This window comes from Fomitopsis serialis (assembly GCF_022376445.1).
Source record: "Fomitopsis serialis strain Sig1Antser10 chromosome Unknown B0H18scaffold_9, whole genome shotgun sequence".
Classification (NCBI taxonomy): domain Eukaryota; kingdom Fungi; phylum Basidiomycota; class Agaricomycetes; order Polyporales; family Fomitopsidaceae; genus Fomitopsis; species Fomitopsis serialis.
This window is the reverse complement of record NW_025954969.1, coordinates 558,621-582,571: the sequence shown is the minus strand read 5'-3', so window position 1 is coordinate 582,571 and position 23,951 is coordinate 558,621. Positions and strand designations below refer to the sequence as shown.

Here is a 23,951-nt window from a genome sequence, read left to right as displayed (position 1 = left end):
ACATCATAGGAGCTCACCGAAAAATGCGGAGGACCGCGCGGGAGAATGCTGCGCGCGTGTGAGCACGGTCAACTGTCTGCGGGACCGACGGCCTGGTCACTCGCGGTAGGCTGGGAATTTGGGACGCCTCGAGCTGGCTATGAATTTTTATGCCGTTGCAGGGTCTAAAGCCTAGACAGGACTCCGACCAGCGTTTAGTAAGCGTCCAATACGTGGACGGTGCTCGATATTTCTATTTGAGGTGGATAAATCATCGACAAGTCGGACGTCCTCTCGATGGGGTTGCGACGAGACACTAACTTGCGGTACACGATTGGCCATTCTGCGAGGACATTCGGTAGTGCAGTAGCTCGGTACGAAAGCGGTGCTCGCACTTACTCCATTTAGCAATGTGAACGGTTGTACCACGTTCCCCGAGCCAATGCAGCCCAGCAGGGTCTTGGATCGTCCAGGAGGTGGGGGCGCGTCGATTGGACGAGGCGGCTCGCTTCGTGGCGTGCACGCGACGCGCACCCACCTCGCGGGACAATAGCCTGCCTGCCAGCGTCCAGCGTTCCTGTCGATCGCCGCTATCAGCTAAGCGGAGCGCATTGTTCTCGCACACCACAATTGCGGACGCGTAGGGGAAGGGAGAGATACTCGATAGCGCGATCGGAGGAGGCGGTACACGCCATGGGTATGGGATGTGCCATAAGGAAGGTGTGCAGCCCAGCAAGGCGGAGAATAATGGGAATGCCGTACACGCACCGCCTTGACCTACCGGATACGGCCGAGCGCAGAGGTTCCATAATGTCCTGGAAGGTCTTCGGTGGACCTGCAGCCGCGAGAGCGTGCGGTACACGAGGGACAAGCTTCGTGATGAACACGTATAGTGGGACTACGCAGCCATGAGTCAGAGGCACTATAGCCACCAGGGCCTACTGATTGATGGGATCGCTCCTGTGCAGGGACAGCGGTGAGATGCCAAATAATAGAGTGGCCGCGAAGGACCGTCATGTGCTGCCGAAAACGGGGTCCCATAGGGCGGCTGATATTGGGATGCTCGTCGCTTGACAGGAATATGCCAAACCGCAGGGACCGCCGGATACAGTTTGATTCTGTTGCTGGGGCTTTTGGTGATTATCGCGAACGGATCCTGCATTCCCAGGGGGAATGGAGAGGCGGCTCCATCATATACAATACTGTACATCTAAGGCACGAGAAGACAAGGTCGCGAGGGGTGACGCAGGTGGCATTGGGTGCGGGGACGGGTGTCGCGAGCGGCCGAAGGAGGGGGCGAAGGATGTGCAGTCTGAGCTTCGCTGGCTGGAGGCGGCGAGGGCACCGAAATAAGGAAGACAAGGTTGGGACGCCGTCGGGTTCTCAGGCGTGGAGTTCCGACGCGCCGTCCCGAAGGCATCGCCGCGATGGAGAGGACCTGCTCGATGTGGGCGACGACGATCGCGAAGACATGCCTCATCAGGGCAGAAGCATGCACAGGGCGGCGGAGAGGGGCATGTGCGATATGAATTGCGCGGGGACGGAGGCGTATCGGTGCCACTGCGATGGCCTGGAAAGGCAGGCGCAAGTTCCGGGGCCCCTGCGAGCTGCCGCGTGCGGAATGGTGTGAAACTCGAGAAGCCTACTGGGATCAGATGTCGGGGAAACCTGCCATTGGTTCGGGCAGGGGTTTGAAATGGACTGAATAAAATGTGGCGCCCAAGCCCGAAGGAGGGCTAGGCGGAGGACACGCCACGGCCACGGAAGGAGCCGTTTGGGGCTCCCATCCATTGTTGTCTCCGGCGCCTGGGGGGCGGGGGCGGGGCGCGGTGTCCACTGACCGCCGCCGTCTCCCCAGAGAGGCCGCGACCGCTCGCCGGAGACCAGCGGGACCGCGGACGGCGGCGACGCGGACCCGCCAGAGACGGCGACCTGGAGGAGCTGCTGAAATTAGAATCAGATTGTGGTCGGGCAGTTTCTGGGAAGCGATAGAACGGCGGGCGGAAGGTTCTACTTGTATTACGTAAACTGTTTATCCAATTGGAGCCGCAAGCTGCCGTAACACAATACAACAACCTATAAGTGCTTCTTACCACGCTCCACCGCGCGACCTGCCCCCTTCCCTCATCTCGCCACTCGTGCATGGCCGTGTTCATGTCCTCCCACCCTATGCTGCCCCCCACCAAAAGGCGTCGAACCGCCACCTCTGTGCTTGCCGGTGACTTTGACCCGCGTCCGGCCCGCGACGTCCTCACCAGCCTCTTGAACGGCGTGCCTATCAACAAAGAGGTCGAGAGGGCCGAGGAGCTCCGGCGCGAGCGGCGACGGAAGGAGAAGGAGAGGGAGCGCGAGAAGGAAAAGGAACGCGAAAAGGAGACAGAGAAGGAGCGCGAGAGGGAGAGGGAGAGGAAACGCGCCAAGTCGGACGCGAGGCCACAGGTCAGGCTATCCGCGCCCCCCGTCGCGTCAACATCGGTCGTGAGCGCGTCAGGCCCCAGCGTGCCCAAGATATCCGCTCCCGTGGCGCGTTCCGCCGTGTCCTCCTTCTGGCAGGCGCGTCCGGCCATCCATATCACCAACATGCAACGGTCCGTGTCCGTTACTCCTCCCCCCATGGCTTCCTCGCCACCAACCACTCCGGGCCCATCCAACTCGTCGACTACCTCTGCCACATCGTCCAAGCGACCACATACACCGTACGACGACGACGACGACGACGACGACATGCATAGCCGTCACCGCAGTGAGGCCTCGCAGACACCGCCTTACGCGCAGTCGCGGCCACGCAAGAAACGCACCGCCGTGCGCAAGGGCTGGAAGGGCTGGGTGGAGGGCTCTCCACCGCCTTCGGAAAAGCTCATCAACCTGGACACCGTGTCGATCCTTCCCCAGAGGAAGACGAGGAGTGGGAAGAGCTTCGATGCCATTGGACTAGGTGAGGACACTTGGGTCTAAATTGAGTGAGTTTTACGTCGTGATTTAACGGTTCGATTGCGCTGATTGCGCCACAGACAAATCTCATATGGCTAATGATCGTACTGGCTTATAGAATAGGTATTCTCTCCGTCGGGTTGGTGCTCTGGCTTCTATTGTCCCTCCATGTTTTCCCATCTCTGGCACTCTTGGTGGAAGGTGGCCATCTACCCTTTGTCGCGCTGTGATCTCTTTTCCTATCGTACCGATCTGGAGTCTGACTGGAGTCTCTTCTCTTTCCGTCGTCGTTATCGGGCATCCACTCATTATCGTTCCGGCTCTGCTGTGCATAAGTCAATCTTGTACGCATGTATACTTGACACAAAGGCAATGCAAATATGTAGTTATGCGAGAGAACAGCATTGACAACCATCAGAGCAAATTCCGCGCGTGTAGACGCGTCCGTCGGTCGGCTGTGTCGCGACGCCCCACGGTTGCCAGCGGGGCGAACAACGGAAAGCATCCGCGCGGGCGCAGCGCCCGGGAAGGTTGCCCAGCGCCAGGGCAGCGTGGGAATCCCGACGCGCGCCTTTCCTGTCCTGATCGCTGGCCGCTGCGCCGAGCGCTCTGCAGCCGCCGCGATCTTGTTTTCTGATCTCACCCACCCCGGCCAACACGGATTTGTTTCCGCGAACCTTCACCCCCTTGAGTTGCATCGCTGTTCACCACGACGGCGACGACGGCGACGACGAGCTCGCCGGCCCACCAGGACTTAGACCGGTCGCCACCGCCCCTTCAGGGTCAGCACAGCTCCGACGGACTACCGTGCCGACCGCTGCTTGGCTTGACTGGATACGATTACGACGACAGACCAGTGTCGCCGACAGACTGCGACTAGCAGGGTACAGGGAACGAGCGAGCGAGGTACTGGCGAGGGCGGGCCAGCAACGGAGACCAGAACTTGGAGAGACACTGCTCGGCCGCGCGCCACCGCGTCATGCTGGCCCACATCCCATTCCCCATTCTCCCGGCGCCGCCGTCATGGTTTCCGGGCCACATGCTGCAGTTCCAGCGCAACCTGCCGCACCTGCTCACGCGCACGGACGTCGTGCTCGAGCTGCGCGACGCGCGCTTGCCGCTCACGAGCATCAACCGGAAGTTTGAGGGTGAGTCCGATTTTCTGTGGTATGCGGTGTGTGAGTTAGTGTGGGATGGGGGCCTTCGGTGTCAGGGGCAGAGTTGGGACAGGATGGTGTATCGGTCGTCGTTATCTGCTGCTGCTGCTGCGTTGCCACCCTGACGTGCGCGTGGGGCTCAGTCGCTGTGGCACACTCGCTTGCCGCGGTGGCTGTATGTCTGCTGTATGACTCGCATGTATAGCGAACAGAAGGACATTCCGATACACGGCGTATATGCGCACGAGCGTGATTTTGGGGCTAATTATAGATGTTACATTCTTTCGCCCGTCATATGCGCTTTCTACGCTTCCCGCGAATGTTGTACTGCAGGCGTCGATACTCACGAACACACTTACAGGAGCTCTACAGACTTGGCGTCGTGAACGTGGTGCAATCCCCACGCCACCGCCTGCGAATGACGCTGGTCCTTCTGCCCTCCCAATGACTCCCCGCGCTACCGGCAGTGGCTTGGTATGCGAGCGAATAGTGGTCTTCAATAAGCGTGACCTGGTTCCCGAATGGGGCATCAAGGTGAGCCTCTACTCATACCCGGCCCATATAGGCTCAGACATGAAAAATTCAGTAGCCATTCGAAAGGGCCATGGCCGCTAAATATCCCGACCAGAGGGTCTTCTTTGCCTCTTGGAATAAGACGCGCGACATCAAGGCGCTGAACGAGCTGCTTGTCGGTGCGACGAATTTCTGCGTGTACTTAGCGCCCATATCTGATAAGTGATCGCCGTGTCCGCCCAGGCGTCGCGAAACACAATCCGCACGCGCCCGAAATGAATGTACTCGTCGTCGGCATGCCTAACGTCGGGAAATCGACGCTGCTGAACGCCCTCCGGAATATCGGGATCGCTGGCCGTGAGCAATTTTTTGTCCGATCGAGGTCTGTCCCCTCGGCCGCTAACTCCGTCGGTGGGTTGTGGTAGCTACGCCGAAGGCACTGCGCACTGGGGCACATCCTGGATCACTCGCGCGATCTCTACACGCCTGAAGCTCTCCATCGACCCGCTCGTGTATGCATGGGACACGCCCGGCGTGATGTTGCCGTTTCTAGGCAATGGCGACAGCGGTGCGGAACGCGGGGTCAAACTCGCGCTCATAGGTCAGCATGACAGTTCATTCCGATGCTTCACGGTCGACCCATAGGCTGGCGCGCTCACCTTCATTTACCGCCTCCCTATAGCTGGTATTAAGGAGGGCTTATATGACATCGACGCGCTAGCTTCCTACCTACTCTACCGACTCAATGTCCTCGATCCTGTCTGTGAGTGCGCCCGCCATAGCAGCTGATGCACTTCGCACTGACGCCCACCGCCCCTGCGCCTGTTGACCGGCCTCCCCGCCACCCCAGCCCCCGCGTACTTGCAGATCCTCCCGCCAGGAACACAGCCGCTAACGGACGTCTACGAGTTCCTCGACCTGCTCGCAAAACGGCTGGGCATGCTCCGGCGAGGCGGCATACGCGACACCGCCCGTGCGGCCGTGTGGTTCGTGCAATGGTGGCGCGGCGAAGGCGGGCTTGCCGCTGCCGCCTCACCGCGTGCAGCCGCCAGAGGCTGGGGCTTCGATTTTCAGTGGGACCTTGCGGACCCGCCGGACTCCGACCCATCGGCCGGCGCGGTGGCGCCTCCCGATGCGACTGGGGCGGGGTCGGAGAAGAGCCAGGAACGGCACGACGAGGCGGTGATACAGGCGCAAATGGAGGCGTGCATCGACCGATTTGAACGGGGGATTGACGAGGAGGAAGTCGGCGGGGCTAATGTTAGCAAGACGCAGGAAAAGAAGAAGGTACGGCAGGACCTGCTTGCGAGACGCAAGGCGAAGGCGGATAGGAAGTGGGCGAAAAAGGTGGCCGGCGTATAGGTACGCACTGGCTGCGGTACATTATTACATTGATGATTTCTGTACGTTACTGATTAATGCAGCACTCCACCGCTATTTGACGACGGCTAGTAAGCAGGTTGCCTATCAGTCTCTTCGACTGCTGCGACCAAGATCACACGAACACCCACTCGTCCTTGTGCTCATCTCCCATTCAGCCCGTCATATACGCACGGAAGTTCCGCCTGGTGCGGCACGCAACATATCGGGGCCCAGGAACTCATCTGGAAAAGGCCAGATCTACATCGACTATTTCTATTTGGGCTTGCCAGGCCACCTTCCCAGTCAGTGCTCCTGCAATCCATGACCTGACCTAACTGTGGCGGAGGATATTTGGTACGCCGGTGGAGATTTTACCATTCACGGTACCAACGGAGAAGAGCAGCGTTTGGTTCGATTTCGATCTCTGGGATCATTCGCCTGTCATTTAATCGCTGCGCTTACCAACCAGAGTGCCGCATCTCCTCCTTGTCTTTTCGTATGACGGCAGATGCTCAGGCTGCAAGAGCAAAGCTGCAATTCGCCTGCATCATTCTCGCGCATCTCGTCGGCGACCCCGGGCTCCCAGACAAATTTTCAAATCGACGCGCGCCATTCAGCAACATAATCAAGCACAAATAACGGCTGACGGTGGGAGGCGGTCCTCCTTCCAAACGCCATGGGATCATGTCCTGACACTGGACTGCAGTGACAAGTACGACCGGTCATGGATACCTTGACGTCCGACGCGCAGTGGACACTATCGGGACCCCGCGTTGAGTGCCCCCAACTGTCGAACGTGCCTCACAATGCTATCGCATCCGTTTAGCGCGGACCCTGAGCAACGCGGTTCTCGCGCTGCTCGTATCTGTTCACTTCTGCTCGAGGTATCACATCTCTGATGCACCGAGGAGTCCTAGGCAGAGGAAGGACCGTAGAGGCCCACCGTGGACAGAGGCATCCGGGGGGCGCGGCGGATGAGTCAGGCGGTACGTATAGCTCCTGGCTTCTTGTGCGGACGTGTCGACGGCGACCCCATCCTGGGAGACATGCGGCTTCCGAGCGGCTATGTGTCAGCGGTCTTCTGAATCCACCTCTTGGGACGCATGGGACGTCCGGACGCTCGGTGCATGCTGCGTGCTCCAGGTCCATACAACGACTGCCCGTCTGTCTAGTTAGCCCATGGCGTTAAGCTATGGAGTTACGTGATGATCCGGGGCGGCGGTGAATATATCGTCACCGAGAATAACGTCTGGGCCATATACCATGGGACTCATCAAGAGCATCCTCTGCCGTAGAGGCTGTAGAAATACACAGACATGATCCTCTAATATACACTCGGAAGAACGTGCAACGGGGCACTCAGAAGTCCAGGTAATCCCTGTCCCCTCCCGTCTGCCAGCGGCCCGACGCAGGCACCGGTGCACCGTACGCATCCTCCGGTGCGCCACTCTCCGCGTCCTTGAAGGAAAACTCGCGCTTGAACTTGCCCTCGAGGTTGTTGACCAGGACGATGAGCTTTTGCAGGCCGCCTCGAGGACGGCGGACGGGGTCATCGAGCCGTCGGTCTGGATCTTGATCAGGAAATACGGCTGGAGGGGGTGCGGGACCTTGTAGCCCGCGAAGAGGACCTGCGGCATCGTAAGAAGTTCCCTGGCGGACAGCGTCAGCGCGGCGTGTCTCCGGGTGTCAGTGGCCTGGCTGGTACTGACGCCCGGATCAGGTTGCCCAGGGTGTGGTCCTGCTTCACGACTTTGATGGTGGCGGCGTTGGGGATTTTGGTGTCCTCTATGACCTCGACTCTATTGGAGCGCATACGTACGTGAGCTTGCGAAGCGCTCGAGGAGGAGTGCACGCACGGCTTCTCGCCCTCGTCCAGGACGAACGACTCAAACCGATTAGGCGCATTCATTGTAGACTATGTAGCTAATGACAGGTGCGAGCTACGGCTGTTCTGCGGAGACGAACACCGCGTGCTCGGGCGGTCGAGAGGTGGGGCCGCCGCAGAACCGGGAAGTCGGTTGTGCAGTTGGAACAACCTGGACGAGGACAGGTTAGCATATGCACTGCGCAAGTGAAGGTGAGAAAAAAGCTCAGGACACAAGTTGCGATCACTTCGCACCGGTGGTGCGGTCATTGACAATAAATAAAAGCCATCCGGCTGACATCATAGACCGATAAGTGAGACGGCGAGACTTACCTGCGGGCCAAGGTCAGGTGAGGCGACAAGGCGAAGATTGCGCCCGAAAAGGCGCCCGAACTGACTTGGCCACAGGACAAACAACCCAACGCAGCGCCACAGCCTGTTTTGGGATTCTGTGCAGGCCCTGGTCCGTGTACCGACACTCAACGCCTCCTCAAGGTACGTACGCTGCCCAAATCCATGCCCGGCTGCGTTCCGGCGGGCTCTTGACGACGAGGGCTTTCGATCGAATGGGCTCTCTTGTCGAAATCCCGCCGTTACGACGCTGGATGCATGGCGCTGCGTTTGGATGATGCTCACGCTGCGCCCCGCGACAGAAAATGCCTACACGGTTCACGAAGACTCGCAAGCACCGCGGCCACGTCTCCGCCGGCCACGGACGTGTAGGAAAGCACCGCAACATCCGGAGGTCGTGGTCTCGCTGGTGGCAGCACCACCACCGGTACGTCTGTCCCTTGCGAAGCCTGTGCGACCCGCGATCCGACCCTGCGCTCTGCTGCCAGAACCAACTTCGATAAGTACCATCCTGGTTACTTCGGTAAGGTCGGTATGCGCCGATTCCACCTTACGCGCAACCTCCAATGGAGCCCGATCATCAACGTCGACAAGCTCTGGACGCTTGTACCCGCGGAGGAGAAGGAGGGCCTCACGGAGAGCTCGGACGTCGTCCCCGTCATCGACACCCTCCGCCACGGCTACGGAAAGATCCTGGGCAACGGACAGTGCGTGGGCCGATTCTTGTGGAATGGCCGGATTGACTGACACGATCATAGGCTGCCCAAGCTCCCCTTCATCGTGAAGGCGCGCTTCGTGTCGAAGAAGGCCGAGGCAAAAATCAAGGAGGCCGGCGGTGTTGTCGCGTTGGTTGCATGATCTCCCTCCATTTACTCTGTCGCGCTTTCTCCTCTCCTGGCACTGTATCGCACCCACTACATGCATATGCTCAATACTGCGAGGCCTGTTATGCAATCATGCTGTACCATCTGCAGCCGCAGGCACTTTGTGACTTGAGGGTCAGACGTTGGATTGTTGGATGACTGGTAGAATGTGAGTAGCCTGAGGGGGGTCGTCCACGGTGGCCGCTTCCCCTGTTCTCACTCACTACAAATGTTGATCCCCCCGTTGATGCTCAGTTTGAGCGCGCTGGCCTTGGTCCGCGTAGGGCAATACTCAACCAGTTAGTCGAGAGAGGAACTGTGCAATCAACAAAGCTTGCACTTCCGAAATCGCATGACACTTGAGCTTGAGCGTTGGATCGACATACACTATTTAATCAGAGAGACGAGCAACATGTTCTGGCAAGGTTTCGCAGAAGTACAAGGCTGCTTTCAAGCCACTATGTATTTTGGCAGTCTTGGCGACGGATGAAGCGAGCGCTTGCCCTGAGGATCTGCTCGGTTATGCAGGCTGTCTGCCAAGACACGCTGTGATCGCTCTCTGACTCCTCCTGCGACCCTCCTGTACGAGACGAGTCAGCGCCGGGCCAGACTGAGACTGCATTGCGACTCTGCGAGGCTGCGCGGGGTGCGGAAATGCGCGAGTGGCCTAGTCATTGGCGGGCGTTTAGCGACTACATTTAGCGTGAGTACTGTGCCGCCCCGAGTCGGGGACGTGCATCTCGCTTCTGTTCTGCCCCTCGTGCTCGCTGACTTATGGCAGGGCTCGCAACTTGGTGTAAGCCTCCCTCTCCGTCTGCACAGCGGTTGCGTCGCTGACCGCGCCCACTCACAGACAACAGCCAGTATTCGACTTGGAACCGCACGCGCCGCCTCCACGCACAGCCCTTCATCGCTCGCACGGACACCATCACCTCCCGCAGGGCGCCCAGATGGCTCAGCAGCCCGTCATCCTCAACATGGGTGAGCCCAGCAACCCCGAGGCCAGCATGGACAAGAAGTCCGACACCCTTTTTGGCCCTAACATCGGCATCGTCAGCGGAGGCCCCGCCTGGACAGAGCGGCATGAGAGGGGCGCAGACGAGCTCACGCCGGAGGTCATAAAGGCTGGATCTCAGGAGCAAGGAGGTGCGTTGCTAGCCTCTCGCTGTCCCACTCGTCTCATGGAGCCCTAGAGCTACGCAACCACCACAACGCTGCAAGCACTCGTGAACCTCAAGCGGCCCACTCTCCGCCTCACCCCGCTGGAGATCGCACCCGCGGACGACCCAGACCACGCCGACTCCCAGCACCACCACGGGCTCGAATTCGAGTACGACTGCGATGCACCCAAGTGCGGGATCAGCGTGCACGTCCTCCTGGCCCCAAGCACCCCCTCGCGGGCAAGCCCGACCCCAGCGGGCTGTGCAAGTTCCTCATCTACGAGTCCGTCGTCGACGGCGGGTTCGGGAGGGTCCTCAAGCTCGAGGACGGCGTCACGCTCGAGCTCGGACGCTTCGAGCCCCGCGCGGACGCCGACAAGGAGGCGGCGGGCGAGGCACCCGCGGATGCCGAGCAGCACGCCACCGAGGACGTCCATGCGAAAGGGGCCCGAAAACGCTTCACACACTTCAACTTCCGCATGCGCACCCACGGCCGGGCGGCCGTGGGCCCCGCGCTCGCGGTCGTCGACGCGGAGGCCCCCGCGCACGCGGCGGAGGGCGAAGACGAGGGCGCGCACGCGAGCGTGGCCGCGAAGGACGAGGAGCCGGACGTCGGCGTGAAGGTCGTGATCCGGCTGGCGGCGCTCGACGAGGAGGGCAAGGAGCTGCCGTCGGCGAACGAGCAGGTCACGTACCTGCATGTCGTGCGCTTCGGGGCGCCGCCACCGCCCGAGGTGGACGGCGCGGCCGTGGAGGACAAGCGGCCGTGGGTGGTCAAGGTCGTGAAGCGCGAGGCGATCGTGAGTGCCCGCTCGCCGACCCGCTCACACGCGCGCTGACCGCGGCTCGGACTCGACGCTAGATCGGCCCGCACACGTTCCACCTGCATGAGATCTACGGCCTCTCCGCGAACTCGACCACCGCGAGCCACGCGCAGCCCACGCCGCCGCCCGCGAGCGTCGACCAGCACGTCTACCCGCCGGTCGCCGCGCCCGCGAACGCGAACGCGCACGAGGACGAGCCGTCCTCGGAGTGCCTGCTCTGCCTGTCGTCGCCGCGCGAGGTCGTGCTGCTGCCGTGCCGCCACCTGGTCGCGTGCAGGGAGTGCGCGGTGAACATGATCGAGTTCGGCGCGGGCGGGACGATCGTGCACCAGGAGAGCGAGACGACCGCTACCGCGGGTACGGAGGGGGCCGCGGGCGAGAACGCCGCTCCTGCGCCTCCTACGGCGGACGGCGCCGTCCCCGGCTCCGAGGCGAACGCGCCGCAGCCCACGCCGCGGCGCAAGCGCAAGGCGAAGGGCTGGTTCTGCCCCGTCTGTCGGCAACGTACGTCTCATTTTGTTCCCTGCGTGTCCCTGGCCTCCGCGTGCTGATCGAGTCCACCAGCGTACACGTCGATGCTGCGGATCACCACGACGCCGCCGTCGAAGGAGGGCGACGAGAAGAACCGCGACTCGATGTCGACCGAGGCGCAGGTGGACGTGCTCCCCGCCCTGCCGGCCGCCGCTACGGCGCCGACCGTGCGCGGCAGCCTTGCGTCCCTCGCTCGTCCGGGCTTCCTGAGGGCCTTCCGTCCGGGGGCGCCCCAGCCCGACGTCGAGAGGGGCCAGGTGCAGGCGGCCTAGACGTCGCCGTCAGCCGCTCGACGCTGGGACTCGGCTGAATATACTCGGTTCTCGGTGCGCCGACGGATGAGTCGCGCTGCTGTGTTTCTTCTTTCTTTTTGATCCGATCGTTATTGTCATCTCTAGTTTATGCGCATCTCCTAGCTCGGCTCGAATGTACCCAGTGCTCGTAGTGCGGACGGAGCGAGGACGGTGTATGATACTGCTCCGCTGTACGTTCTGTTGTACGATATCGTGTACTATAGAGGCATAGCGCTCGCTCTCTGCGTACAGGGTCAGCGGCGTAAGAAATCGATTGGTTCGAGTATCGTCGGTAAGTTGGGGGCGAGGCCTGCGGTCACGTTGGTCTGTGCGCCCTCTCTGGCACCTAATCTGTGCATATGATGCGCATGGCATGGTGTTCGCAGATGGACATACGGAATCGTCGGCAGCATACTTAACATGTTTCGTCTCTGTACGCCGTCGCATTTTCACATTATGGTGAGTCCTAGTTTCCTGACGGCGGCGCTCTGAGCACTTGAGCAAAGCACTACGGGTGTCTGCGCAAATGCTCAAGTACTTGAACACAGCCGGTCGGTTCACGTCTCTAGCAAGGTACTGAGCATTATTGTCGCACAACCCGCGACGTCTATTTACACGAGATCGTTCGGAAGACCTGACACGACCACGGAACCCATGAACCCAGAGGAAACTCTACACGAGGCCGAGACTGCATGGAGGTGCAGACTCTACAGACACGGTGGCAACGACACGCGATCTATCTACAACAGTGGACTCGGACAATACTGAAAAAGGATGACACTGCGATGGTAAGGGAACAGAGGCACAAACGATCTAGGTCAGAGCACACACAACGGAGGAGATGTACAAGAGGGAACGGAGATACGTTTTTGTTTTTAGGCGGTGCGTATGCCGCGGAAAGGTCTACTCGATGCGTCTTGCCTTGGGCACCAGTGCCCAAATGATGATCATCGTGGACATCATAGACACGATGCTGGTCAACGTCCATCAATCATCACCTCTAAGCACAGGACGGAAATGACATACAAAGGCTGCAAGCTCGCAATACCGAACTTGCTCGAGATCAGACCCGTGATGAACGGTAGGACGGCGCTGCCAGCCTGGCCGATGCCACCGATGTATCCCAGGCAACCGGTGAGCAGCCACTTGGGCAGGATGCCGGTGGACTGGTTCATCAGGACGGGGTAGATGGGGCCCATGAGGAGCCCGACTACGGACACGGCGATGGCGTTCTCGATGAGTGAGGGGACCACCCAGATGGTCACTTCTAGACTGCGGGACGGTCAGAATGGGTGGCCGGACGGAGAGAGAGGCGTACATGATGACGACGACGGAGTAGTAAACTATGACCCAACGTTCGCCGAGCTGCGATGTCCGGTGAGTCGCACAGTTTAGTGAAAAAAGAATGGATGTACCTTGCGATTGAGCTGCATAAGCAGTATACGTCCAAGCATAAGCCCTACGCAAAACGATTCAACCAGCTGATCATGGACGAAGGTGAGAAACCGCACCGCCGAAGAAGCCCGAAGAAATGTATCCAGCACTGGCGCCTCCACCACGTTCATCCTCAATGAAGGTGACAATCCAACCTAACGAGACACTCGGTCAAGCGCACACAATTGAGCAGAAGGTAGAAGGTGAAACCAACCTCCGATGGAGACTTCTACGCCGACATAGATCAGCGAGAACATGGCCAGGTAGTGTACCTCCTTCAGCCGCATGATCTGGTGATACAGGTTTTCGTTTACTCCGGGCTCTCCGACAGCCTCGCCCGCTTCCGCCATGATTTCTGCACACACAATGAGCACAGGACATGACACCCAATTCGTACAGGGACGCTCACGATCTAGGTCCTTGAGCCGGAATACGAATCCCAGTAAGAGGAGGTTGCTAACGGCGATACCGGCGGATATAAGGTAGTGGAACGACCAGTGGTCAGCAGACGAGAACTGCGTCGCCACGAGAGGCGACACCAGTGCTCCGAAACCTATTCAGTAGCATTTATCCTCTTCAGTGTCCCAAGTAAGCTGAAGCGCATGGGCCTACCGTAAGAGGCATGCAGGAACCCAAACATGTTATGCGCGCCATCCTTGAGGTTCCCCACGTAGCCGTTCGCCTGGGCGTTTTGCAGCGAGATGCCATAGCCCGCGAACACGAAGGCGATACACATGACCCAGAAGGGCCCGCCGGGTGCCATCATGGTGTATCCTATGAGCTGAAAGACGGCGCCTACGGGGCAGGTGAGCCTCGGCTCAGTCCGCCGATCAAGTATAGATGCGTACCGAGTACTAGAACCTGCATGCGGAACGGATCGTCATTACGTGCGAGGTCATCACGCGTGGTTGAGCACGTACCTTGCCCAGCCCGAGCTTTTGGTTTAACCACACATTCATCACCGCACCGCTCAAGAAGCCCTTCAAAGACGTGTGAATGTGCAATACAGTCCCCGTAGTAGCTGTCAGCGTACCACACAGTTCGTCACGAACAGCATAGACACGATCGCAAAGCCGATCTATGGGGGCGCGCGATTCATTTCACCGTTCAGCTGCTCCGCACGGGTGATCGAGAGTGACGGAGAGTCTGAATGCAGACTCACGTGGTAGGTGCGCTCTATCCTCGGCAAAAGTGGACCGGTCGATCCATCGTTCCAGCCCTCCAAGAAGAACGAATAGCAGAGCGCAAAGAACTGGATCCTGGCGTTCCGCCGGAACGCAGCGCGCTGGGCAGGCGTGACCGCTGGAGTGGTCTCCGCCGTGTAATCGAGCGAGGGGGCGTACGGCGTAGGCGCAATCTCGACGTCTGTTGTCTTGCTGAAGGAAAGCTGGCTTGGGCCGCTAGCGACCGCGCTAGACTGAGCGTTGTTGCGCTCGTCGATGGGAGAGAGGACGGGCAGCTCGATCGCCTCGCCCAACTGGGGAGTCCGGACGCGGGGAAGCTCAGAACGCCTACGGATCCGTTCAACTTGACTGGGCGGAACAACGGCAGAGAGATCGAGTGACGAAGCCGATGCAGCTGCCTCGGTCTCTAGGGCGGAGTCGTGGCCATACGGCGAATTCTTGAAAATCGAGCTTTCAGCCTTCAGAGCCCGGAGAATGTCCGCACGCTTGTCGGCTGCGCTGTTTGTCGAACCTGTGGAGACTCTGCGGGCCGCAGCGGCTGTAGTCGACGACTCGAGGATGGGCATCGACATGGTTGCGAGAGACAGAGATAGAGGCAGGAGAGGCACTGCGTGCGGTAAGTCGGTGAGTGTTGCGGGCCTTTATCCAGCGGAAATTGTGGAATTCCAGACTGGTCCTTGCGCCCCGCAACAGGTTCGAATACATAATGATTGAGTGATGAGATGGATCTCGGGCTGGAGGAGGACGCGCCATAAATCGTGTAAGTCAAGCGGACGCTGCCACTGTGCCAGACGGTGCCCCGACGGTGCCCGGTGACTACGCTTATCGGTCCGCCGGTTAAGAAATCTTGGCTATGATTCAATCCCCACACCGCCTATGGTAGTCAAAATGACCATGACTGCTTGTCTCATACAAGCACGGCAATTCATCAACCAACCCTTCGCTGCCCTTCGCCATTGATGCGACGTAAATGCCAACCCGTGAAGGCGCGGTGACTTACCCCATGGCTTCGTTGCCTATACAAGTCAGAGTTCGCGCCCAATTCGATCAGCTGTTCGGCGTACCTTCAAATGAGTACGCACCAGCAGCTCCCTACATTGTCGGTGAGGACGAGTCCGAGTGTCTTTAAGGAGGAGCTCTTCATCCACGATGACCGGCGTTCTGCCCGTGGGAGACTACTGCATTCGGGCATCCTTCCTGATTAGATCAACTCGTTACTGGACGCTCGCCACTTGTTCCCGATTCGCCACTATGGTCGCCCCGCTATACACGACCGCCTCCGGGCTGTTGTTCCATGCTGGTAAGATCCTGGTGCTCACGGTTGGTCTACCTGCGAGAGGGAAGACCCACATATCTCGTGCTCTCGAGCGTTATCTTCGCTGGACGGGTGTCAAAACACAGGTCATTTCGTTGGGCGATTACCGCCGCAAGGTAGTCGGCGGAACACAGAACTTGCCACCGGACTACTTCACACTGGGTAACTAGAACATACTGTGTACTATATGTCTCTGAGCAAGTGTGATAGGCGAGAAGAGCCCTGAGACCGTGGCTTTGCGTCAACGGATATCGGACAGCTGCGAGCAGCTTATCTGGGACTTCTTCAATGCGCAGGGACAAGTAGTGATATACGATGCTAACAATGGGACCCGGGAGCGTCGCCAAAAGATCGCAGAGAAGTTCGTTGCTGCTGGAATCCACGTCATCATGCTAGGTCCGGTGGTAGTAGTTCATTCTCTGCGAATGTTGCTGAAGGACAGATATTCAGAGTCGATTTGTGACGACGAACAGATGATACTGGCAAACATTCGCAGCGTCAAGATTTCATCTCCAGATGTACGTGCTGCAAACGGACCACGTCACTATAGCTGAGATACTTTAGTATCGGGGATGGGACCCAGATCAAGCAGTGCAGGATTATTATAAGCGGATCGGAGATCATGAGGTTCACTACGAGCCAGTTGAGGAGACAACGTATCCTTCGATCCGTATAAAGAATGTGAGAAGGCTCTATGTTGACCGCTATCCTCGTGCTAACTGGCGTATGAATAGGTCGGTGACAACATCATGGTCAATGTAAGCGGAGAGCTCCGCCGTCTTCCGTACCCTGACTTACCGGTTTCCAGGACATTCATGGTTACCTTCAGGTGACACGACATGCAAATAAGCTCCTGAATTGCGTCGTTGACCGCAGATACTAGTCGAGAACCGTTTTCTTCCTGATGAACATACACAATCGATTCCGTACAATCTACTTTGCCAGGGTAAGGTCTTTGCGACGTCAGTACGAGTCCAATAACTCATGCAAATATCTTCTCAGTCCGGTCAATCCCTCATCGAGCATTCCTACAAGGCAGATTCCGATCTCTCCCCAGCGGGTTGGGAATACGCCGAAAGGCTCAAAGAATTCGTCTTCGAGCGACGCGCAAATACACTGGAAGCGCGAGGTATGGACCCCGCAGAAAGGCGTTTGGTGGTACGTATTTCTCGCCCATGAAACACAGCGCTTCTCACCGTGACTCGAGATCTGGACGTCCGCTCGGAGGCGGTCACATCACAGCGCCTGGCCTTTCCTCACCACCGGCCCAATGACTCCTCCCCGCTCTCGTCTGTGAAGGTCATGGAGCGCCCGCAGATGTCTGAGATCAACCCCGGCGTGTGGGATGGTCTGACGCCTGACGAAGTCAGGCAGTACTACCCCGACGAATGGGAGCGCTTCGTCAAGGATCCATATGCGTACCGCGCCCCCAGAGCGGAGAGTTACCACGATCTCTGCGGTACGCTTTTCGTCTACTTGTGTCTCCAGCCGTGAAGCCTGAGAATTTGTTGCAGTCCGCTTGGAACCGACTCTCATCGAGTTGGAGCGGCAGAAGGAGGACCTGCTCATCATCGGACACGCCTCTGTAATCAGGTGCATGCTCGCCTACCTCATCGGCCTGCCCGCGTCGGAGATTCCCGCCATCGAAGTAGCCCGCGGGGACCTCATTGAGGTCATCCCGACGTCGTACGGTGTCTACAGCCAGGCGTACCACTTCTGGGATGGGCCCGGAAGGAGCGACACCAACAGCGGCAGCCCAGACGAGAAGAATTTCTACGAGAACTACGCGGAGGACACTAAGGGGAAGCGGAGGCCGGAGATCGAGAGCATAGAGGCATGAGAAGCACCTCTCAATGTCGATGGGTACACAGGAAAGCGAGAGAAGCTAGAGTCGCAATTGTATTCGTATTCTATTCGTCAATCCTCGTGCAACGGATATAACAAAGCGCGTTCTCGTTAAACTACTGATTGCACGCTCGCCGTGCCGTCGGCTTTTTCGACGCTCTTCCGATCCAGGTCCTCCTCCCTCGCAAGCTCTTCTCCCGAAGGGATGGCGTCCGTCATGCCGGAATGATCAACTTCCTGGAAGGTCTTCGATGCACCTGCGGCCGGGAAGAGCTGGTTGAGGGCCCAGTAGATGACTGCGGACACGCCGAAGCCGGTGAAGAAAGACATGTCGTAGATGTGGGTGGCTGCTATTGGTACTGAGCGGCCAGCTAAGAGGATATCAGGTTTAATATGACAGGAAAGACGAGTGAGGCCAAAAGGCTTACTGGCACCGGCGAAGCCAACCACGTTGATAAGGATGCCTGCGATGTAAGCCGCATAGGCCCTGCGACACGTCAATTCCATTCAGAACGGATTCAAATGGGGATAAACATTACCTGAAGTTTATACCATGTGTGTACGAGTACCATCCGTCCTTGTTTGCATGATACAGGTCTCTTACTCGATAATGACCCTTGCGGATGATATAGTAGTCTGTGATCTAGGAAACAAGCGTTCAAGACTAGCAAAGGAAATAAGCTTGGACGGCCATACCATCACACCGGCGATAGAGCTCAGGAAGACCGAGTACGCAGAGAGGTATGTGGTGAAGTTGTTGCTACTCTTGAGCAAATTCCACGGCAGCATACACAGACCGACTATAGCAGCAATATATCCGCCACGCCGGATGTTCTGCATGACGACATATTAACGATATGAATTGTGGCAAGCGATTCCATGACATACGATGAAGCGCGGGAATAGGGCTGTCAAATCACAGCCAGCACTAATGGAGTTGGCCGAGATGTTCGTGCTGAAACGACGCAGTGAGTGACATTACGTTGCGGATAGGTGATCGGCATACATACCCAAGCTAAATCAGGCGTAATGGTGTTGTTACGTTTAGATTGTGGTGACGAAGTTGACGTTGACGTGATCTTACCTGGGCAATTATGAATGCAGCAGCAATGAACCACACCTGAATCATCCCGAGATCAGCGGCGGTGTGCATGAATAGGGCGCGGACACTTTACTCCAAACCTAGTAGCATGAGATGGGCTGTCGTCCAGGAACATGCCCAGCAGGGTGATGGGAGACCAAACAGGCTGCCCATAGATAGCCTGCGATGAAGAGCTGACGATGATGCCGAGGAAGCTGACGATGCTGAAGCCGAGCGGTACAGCTATCAACTGTGGCCAGAGTGCATCTCTAGGTTTCTTCGCACGCGATGCGAAGTCCGGCGCATTTCTGCGACGTGGATGGGTCAACTACACATCTGTTACGCGTTCAGAGAAGGACAGTGCTTACGTGACGAGCGTGGCCATATTGCTCACGCACGACATCAGGTTGGCCACCATGGACCAACCCAGAGATGAGCCATGGACCGTGGACGGCTGCCGTACGATCGGACCGACGCCGTGGGCCTTGACGATGCACCAGATGAAGAACGTGATGCCGGCGATAGGCACAATAACAGCCTTGACGGTGAAGAGATGCCGCACTTTGTGAATGGGTAACCAAATGGCTGGTAGGGAGATGAGCCAGAAGAGGAAGAAGGACATGAAATCCCGCGTGTTCGTCCCGGATGATGCAGGCATTGAGTTAGCTAGATATCTCCATGAGCTTTCTGCCACATGTTTCTGCTGAGATGGATGCGTACGGATGTTCTCCACGCTTGGCCACATCGCTCGGAGCAGAACGAGGACGCATGTTCCTCCTATGCTGGCTTGTACACCATACCATACACTGTTTGGGGGGATATGCGTGAGCAGTTCCGACATAGTTGGCATTGCCAGTGGAATGACTCACCATGCCATAGCCGCTCTGTTAAACACACACCAAAGGCTGCCCCAGATACCAAAACTAGCCCGCGCAACAACAGGGAACGTTATATGGAACTTGGCGCCTGGCCGGGCATTGAGCACAATGAACGGTGCGACGACGCCATAGCCAATCCAAACGCAGATCCAGGCTTGCCACCAGGAAAGGCCAGCATCAACCATGGAAGAGGCGATCTCCCATCTGAAACAACCAATTGAGCTTTCAGGCGTCATACGAGCACACTGCTACTTACGTGTTGATATTGAAGCTGTCCGCCACCCAACTGTGAAATGAGGTTAGTTCGTACGAAGCATCTCACCTTACAACCCGCTTACGTACAAGGCAATGAAATTCCACATCCCCATGTCCGTTTCTCTGGTGCTACGGGGTAGAGATCGTCATTCTGCGCAACACGACTTGAGCATTACAATTTCCGCGCCGACCGGAGTGGGGAGAATCCTAACTTACCATGAGGAAGCCTTCGGCATATGACAAGTCTCTTCGGGACTCATGCTGATCCACTTCGAGGGTACGAACAAGCCGTTTCAGAGTGTCCTTTGTGTGCGCACCCATGGTCGTAGATCCGGTCAGAGTCTACGAGCTCCCCAAGCCATGCGATCCAACCCCCGGCGCAAGATATAGTCCTTCTATCTGATGGCCCCACCCGGGCCTGAGCAAACTTTTTTCGATAGATAGGCGCATGCCCTTGGCTGCCCCTTGGGGCTCGAGCCTTGTGAACTCGAGAGATAAGTGAGCGCTACTACGTTGACGCCCGTGTTAGCGACGTCGTCCGGTGGCGGCTCTGTGGTTAAGCTAAGTAGCGCAGACTGAGATACCGGTCCCTGGACAACTTGGCATTGAGAAGCACTGTAAGTAGGGCCTGAAGATGAAGCGTTGTGAGCACGCCAATACTAGTGTAGACAGATATTAACCAAAGCGGGCGTGGTTTATGATTATTGACGAAGCTTTCTTACCTCGGCCCACCGATGTTCTGCGTGAGGCACCCATCTGCATCAGTTGCACAATACCTGAAAACTGATTCCCGAGAACGCTTTCATAACCTGGGACTAATACCTGTGATGGACACATTCTCCCGCACGCTCAGGCTACTATACACAATAAATACAATCCTATCAAAGCAGACACACTCCAGGAACGACAAAGAGACGACGTACTGACCAGCGCGTAAGCTACGAGATGAATAGTCTGCGCAGTGCCGAAAACTCGCAAGTCTCCCCCGTCTTGGGGTCCTTTACAATACCGTCGTTCCTTGCGGCCATATCCTCCAATGCCTTCAACCTTTATAAGCGTCAACCCGAAGCAACGAATCATGCACCAACGTACCTCTCTTGAGTACACTTGGCCACTATTGGGGAACGCCATCGGCATGTTGTCCTCATTCATGATCTTGCCCGTGATTCGACAGACAATAGTCGAGTTCACGTGGTGGCTAAAGGGCACCTCTTCCGCAAGCTTGCCGAGGCTGGGGTCGCAAACGGGACAGTCGACGTTCTTCGTCTGTGGGTCGTAGCATGCGGGAAGTTTGAGCGATGCCAGTCCGGCGTACATTGCAAGGTGCAGCAATGGTTCGCTGGACAGTGTGCTGAGGTTGTAGATGGCCAGGCGGAAGGACTGTATGAGGGTGTTCCAGCGTGACAGGTCATACAACCGCTGATAAGTGCATCAGGTTTCGGTTACGTGAAGAACCCAGAGATGAGTGGCGCACTTTGTACGGACTACATGTGGTCGACGGTGGGAAACACAGAAGCGCAGACGCCTGACGAATCTGCGGCAGATGGCTTTCTTGCCAAGGCAGTAGGTGTTTCTTCGAGTACGCGATAGCCTCGAGATTCTTTCCCACTCTGGCCAATTCAATGTACTCTTGGAGCCGAAGGTCAAATTCAAGCGTATTCTGGCCGGTACATGAGAAACATGATCGGTGACATCTTTGAACGCCTACCTTGACTTTACGAAGGGCAGACTTGTTCTCACTGCACCATGTCAGGGCCTCTGTACAGCTTCTTTGTTTGAGGGCATCTTCGATACGCCGAATATCAGAGAACAGCTCAATGTCCACTAGGCGCTGTGACGGGGATTGTACATCATTGCAACGCGAACATTATAGGCATGCTGACCTCAATACGTCGCTCATCCGCTATCATCTTAGCAGTCTTCTCCTTTCCATTTCGCAGGGACCAGTCAACCAGCCATCGGTCGAGACGTGTGTCTGCCCAACGCGCGAATTCCGGGTCGCTGGACGCTTGCATACCCTCCACGCTTGAGAGATGCTTGAATCGTTCGCGCATGACACCGATCGTGGAGGCCCCTGAAGAGCTCTGCAAGTCTGCAAGCTAATGTTGCATCAGGACAAGTAAATGCTACCGAGCATCACAGAACAGACCTTCCGCTTGAGGGTCTCTACCCGAGTGATCATACTGTCCAGAGCGTTCACAGCATCTTCCGAGCTGCTACTGCCTGACTTCGCGCGCTTGGCGATGTCGTTCGCAGCCGTCTGTACGGCGGTAAGTTCCTTCTCGATGTTCTTCTGCGAAGCGCGGAAGACTTTGCGGTAATTCTCGTATGGGACCTGACGAGATGCGTGGTTATGATCACGAGAAACGCGGTAGCCGAATTGCTGACCCTAGCAAAAGGCTGTTCAAAGAGCATGATGCCCTCAATGTTCAGCTTGTTCGCACTCATGCTCGTTAACGCTGGGATGTTGCAGGCTCGAAGGGTGTTCTCAGGGGATTCCAGTGCAGCAGGTAGCTGCCGCAACGATGTTCTAGTCAGGGTAGCTTCAGACCCCAGCTATACATTGACGTGCTCGGCCACTCACGATACGAAACAGGCGGTCCTGACACCAAACTCCGGGCTTGCTCGGCCTGCGATTTGTGCGGAGGTGTTTCGTTTATTCCTGTCCTCCACGCCGTGCTTAATGATGGTATGAACTTCAACACGGATATGAAGCTACCTGTATTGGACCGAGCTAGGTAAGTTAGTACAGACGCAGCCCACGCCGTACGGTGGCGGTCAAGTGCCAGTGGCAGTGAGGGACGAAAAGCGCGCGCTTACATAAGTTACGTAGGCACGGATTAGACGCCTGTCAGTACGTCTTGTTCATGCATGCAGCACGCATCTGGGGGGCTTGGGGGTCCCCATAACCGGGCCCGCTCAGGAACTCTTCATGCGGTCAAGTCTCAGCGAGTGCGCTCGCAAAACTACGGCATGGCCCAGGTAACCGCCCACATTTGAATAATACGAACTCAACAGAAACGAGGCCTAGGATTTATTCAACTAGCCAGCGCCGGCAGCTGTGTGCACAAGCAGCTTCAGCTATCCCAAACTCAAGTGACAGATTGAGTGGTGCGTATACGGCCTTAGCCTACTATGCTCGCACCGAATGACCTTCCGTCTATCTACTCACGGTAGCACGCGCCACTAACCGAAAGTCAGACTATAACAGGATATCGCCCACTGGCGTCTCACCACTGGAACGTATGGCGATATCCATTGCCCACTGGCATGTGCTTCTATTACTACCCTGAAGGTGGGTGGCGCGCTTTCGTTGTGAATCAGCTAATGTCTAATTCATCCTAGTATGCGTGCTACACCTCTGGCTTGTTACCTGTAGGAGGCACGAGCGTAGGTGGGCCCGGCGTACACAGAAAGGCCCGTATGCGTGGTAGCTCTAACGCTTCTTTCAAGCTGAACTTACTGCATGACGCATCTTGCGTGTCCGAGTAGAGCGTTGTGGACCTGCATCCAAATCCAGCGCTTAATCACGATCACTGATTCCGACCGCACTGCCCGTAGAGCCCATAGAGACGCGCCACCCATTGCTGTTTCCTAGGGTTCGGGGATGATGGCCGCCTCGCCGAAAACCTTGCAGGAGCAGGCCGCCGCCGTGCCAGACGCGCTCCATGAGTACGTGCGCCCCCGGCAAAACGAGAGCTGACCAAGCCCCGATAGGCAGCTCTTGTGCGTAGCGTACTCCATCGTCGTTCTGGGCGCGGGATCAGATGGTGTCCGCAAGTCGCGCCCCGCCCTGGTTTCCTGTGCGTTTTGACAACCGGAGGTATTTTTGATCACGCTCAGGCAGTCTCGACCGGGGCCCAATGCCGACTCTCCTCCCAAAATGGTCGTCGCTGCGCCTGCGTCGCCAATAGCAGCGGACGCTCCGCGGACACACACACTGTCCGACTCGCCATCGGAACGAGCTGCTGTCGCGACCTTTCTGCCTTCTCTCGACTAGGAGCTGAGATAGGCTTACTCAAGGGCCCGCAATATCTCGCCTCCGTTTGCAATCGCAATCGAGGGACGCTGTTCCGTGGCCATGAAGCCAAGCCGTTCGGGTGTGGGTGGCTCTCTAGGGGTCTGTCAAAT

At 57.6% G+C, this 23,951-nt stretch overlaps 11 protein-coding genes across 11 annotated transcripts; 6 read left to right on the top strand and 5 right to left on the bottom strand.

The window, feature by feature from the left end:
* Positions 1 to 914: 914 nt before the first annotated feature.
* B0H18DRAFT_675882 (uncharacterized protein) lies at positions 915 to 1,962 on the top strand. The gene has a single exon (XM_048039120.1). It carries the CDS (start codon positions 995 to 997, stop codon positions 1,607 to 1,609), a length of 615 nt encoding a protein of 204 aa, XP_047897699.1. The 5' UTR covers positions 915 to 994; the 3' UTR covers positions 1,610 to 1,962.
* A 186-nt stretch (positions 1,963 to 2,148) lies between these two features.
* Positions 2,149 to 2,934, top strand: B0H18DRAFT_870765 (uncharacterized protein; the record flags this gene model as incomplete). The annotated part of the gene is made up of 1 exon (XM_048040118.1): positions 2,149 to 2,934. The coding sequence occupies one exon, from the start codon at positions 2,149 to 2,151 to the stop codon at positions 2,932 to 2,934; it is 786 nt and encodes a 261-aa protein (XP_047897698.1).
* B0H18DRAFT_985384 (uncharacterized protein) lies at positions 2,706 to 3,412 on the bottom strand. The gene has a single exon (XM_048044733.1). It carries the CDS (start codon positions 3,323 to 3,325, stop codon positions 3,023 to 3,025), a length of 303 nt encoding a protein of 100 aa, XP_047897697.1. The 5' UTR covers positions 3,326 to 3,412; the 3' UTR covers positions 2,706 to 3,022.
* Positions 3,413 to 3,523: 111 nt separating this feature from the next.
* B0H18DRAFT_985380 (P-loop containing nucleoside triphosphate hydrolase protein) lies at positions 3,524 to 6,409 on the top strand. The gene is made up of 8 exons (XM_048044732.1): positions 3,524 to 4,058; positions 4,429 to 4,601; positions 4,657 to 4,759; positions 4,824 to 4,991; positions 5,017 to 5,181; positions 5,263 to 5,343; positions 5,431 to 5,983; positions 6,040 to 6,409. The coding sequence occupies exons 1-7, from the start codon at positions 3,890 to 3,892 to the stop codon at positions 5,940 to 5,942; spliced, it is 1,371 nt and encodes a 456-aa protein (XP_047897696.1). The 5' UTR covers positions 3,524 to 3,889; the 3' UTR covers positions 5,943 to 5,983; positions 6,040 to 6,409.
* Positions 6,410 to 7,301: 892 nt separating this feature from the next.
* Positions 7,302 to 7,851, bottom strand: B0H18DRAFT_1083223 (DNA-directed RNA polymerase; the record flags this gene model as incomplete). Its single annotated transcript, XM_048031635.1, has 4 exons — positions 7,302 to 7,457; positions 7,481 to 7,592; positions 7,652 to 7,741; positions 7,799 to 7,851. 4 exons carry the CDS (start codon positions 7,849 to 7,851, stop codon positions 7,302 to 7,304), a joined length of 411 nt encoding a protein of 136 aa, XP_047897695.1.
* Positions 7,852 to 7,983: 132 nt separating this feature from the next.
* B0H18DRAFT_675731 (60S ribosomal protein L27a) lies at positions 7,984 to 9,458 on the top strand. The gene is made up of 6 exons (XM_048039119.1): positions 7,984 to 8,151; positions 8,215 to 8,301; positions 8,460 to 8,584; positions 8,646 to 8,864; positions 8,916 to 9,189; positions 9,276 to 9,458. The coding sequence occupies exons 3-5, from the start codon at positions 8,463 to 8,465 to the stop codon at positions 9,013 to 9,015; spliced, it is 441 nt and encodes a 146-aa protein (XP_047897694.1). The 5' UTR covers positions 7,984 to 8,151; positions 8,215 to 8,301; positions 8,460 to 8,462; the 3' UTR covers positions 9,016 to 9,189; positions 9,276 to 9,458.
* A 119-nt stretch (positions 9,459 to 9,577) lies between these two features.
* On the top strand, positions 9,578 to 11,867 carry B0H18DRAFT_985359 (uncharacterized protein). The gene is made up of 7 exons (XM_048044731.1): positions 9,578 to 9,816; positions 9,874 to 9,985; positions 10,012 to 10,135; positions 10,214 to 10,384; positions 10,408 to 10,980; positions 11,043 to 11,508; positions 11,569 to 11,867. The coding sequence occupies exons 1-7, from the start codon at positions 9,795 to 9,797 to the stop codon at positions 11,805 to 11,807; spliced, it is 1,707 nt and encodes a 568-aa protein (XP_047897693.1). The 5' UTR covers positions 9,578 to 9,794; the 3' UTR covers positions 11,808 to 11,867.
* Positions 11,868 to 12,663: 796 nt separating this feature from the next.
* B0H18DRAFT_675666 (MFS general substrate transporter) lies at positions 12,664 to 15,185 on the bottom strand. Its single transcript, XM_048039118.1, has 12 exons — positions 14,425 to 15,185; positions 14,296 to 14,340; positions 14,183 to 14,242; positions 14,111 to 14,123; positions 13,875 to 14,057; positions 13,672 to 13,815; positions 13,477 to 13,617; positions 13,340 to 13,417; positions 13,244 to 13,287; positions 13,147 to 13,193; positions 12,855 to 13,100; positions 12,664 to 12,801 (listed from the first exon to the last, which is right to left on the bottom strand). The coding sequence occupies exons 1-12, from the start codon at positions 15,016 to 15,018 to the stop codon at positions 12,732 to 12,734; spliced, it is 1,665 nt and encodes a 554-aa protein (XP_047897692.1). The 5' UTR covers positions 15,019 to 15,185; the 3' UTR covers positions 12,664 to 12,731.
* Positions 15,186 to 15,677: 492 nt separating this feature from the next.
* B0H18DRAFT_985331 (6-phosphofructo-2-kinase-domain-containing protein) lies at positions 15,678 to 17,728 on the top strand. The gene is made up of 10 exons (XM_048044730.1): positions 15,678 to 15,923; positions 15,972 to 16,157; positions 16,212 to 16,279; positions 16,326 to 16,442; positions 16,496 to 16,519; positions 16,570 to 16,590; positions 16,645 to 16,707; positions 16,764 to 16,919; positions 17,061 to 17,220; positions 17,276 to 17,728. The coding sequence occupies exons 1-10, from the start codon at positions 15,698 to 15,700 to the stop codon at positions 17,599 to 17,601; spliced, it is 1,347 nt and encodes a 448-aa protein (XP_047897691.1). The 5' UTR covers positions 15,678 to 15,697; the 3' UTR covers positions 17,602 to 17,728.
* On the bottom strand, positions 17,718 to 20,285 carry B0H18DRAFT_1093078 (NCS1 nucleoside transporter family; the record flags this gene model as incomplete). The annotated part of the gene is made up of 13 exons (XM_048032337.1): positions 20,037 to 20,285; positions 19,904 to 19,984; positions 19,822 to 19,851; positions 19,557 to 19,769; positions 19,408 to 19,493; positions 19,056 to 19,353; positions 18,782 to 18,995; positions 18,686 to 18,726; positions 18,495 to 18,561; positions 18,303 to 18,440; positions 18,146 to 18,249; positions 18,035 to 18,093; positions 17,718 to 17,977 (listed from the first exon to the last, which is right to left on the bottom strand). Exons 1-13 carry the CDS (start codon positions 20,078 to 20,080, stop codon positions 17,718 to 17,720), a joined length of 1,635 nt encoding a protein of 544 aa, XP_047897690.1. The 5' UTR covers positions 20,081 to 20,285.
* A 319-nt stretch (positions 20,286 to 20,604) lies between these two features.
* On the bottom strand, positions 20,605 to 22,627 carry B0H18DRAFT_985325 (CTLH/CRA C-terminal to lish motif domain-containing protein). The gene is made up of 9 exons (XM_048044729.1): positions 22,540 to 22,627; positions 22,405 to 22,482; positions 22,209 to 22,350; positions 21,970 to 22,155; positions 21,704 to 21,919; positions 21,529 to 21,651; positions 21,295 to 21,480; positions 20,913 to 21,239; positions 20,605 to 20,860 (listed from the first exon to the last, which is right to left on the bottom strand). Exons 3-9 carry the CDS (start codon positions 22,266 to 22,268, stop codon positions 20,759 to 20,761), a joined length of 1,200 nt encoding a protein of 399 aa, XP_047897689.1. The 5' UTR covers positions 22,269 to 22,350; positions 22,405 to 22,482; positions 22,540 to 22,627; the 3' UTR covers positions 20,605 to 20,758.
* Positions 22,628 to 23,951: the final 1,324 nt, after the last annotated feature.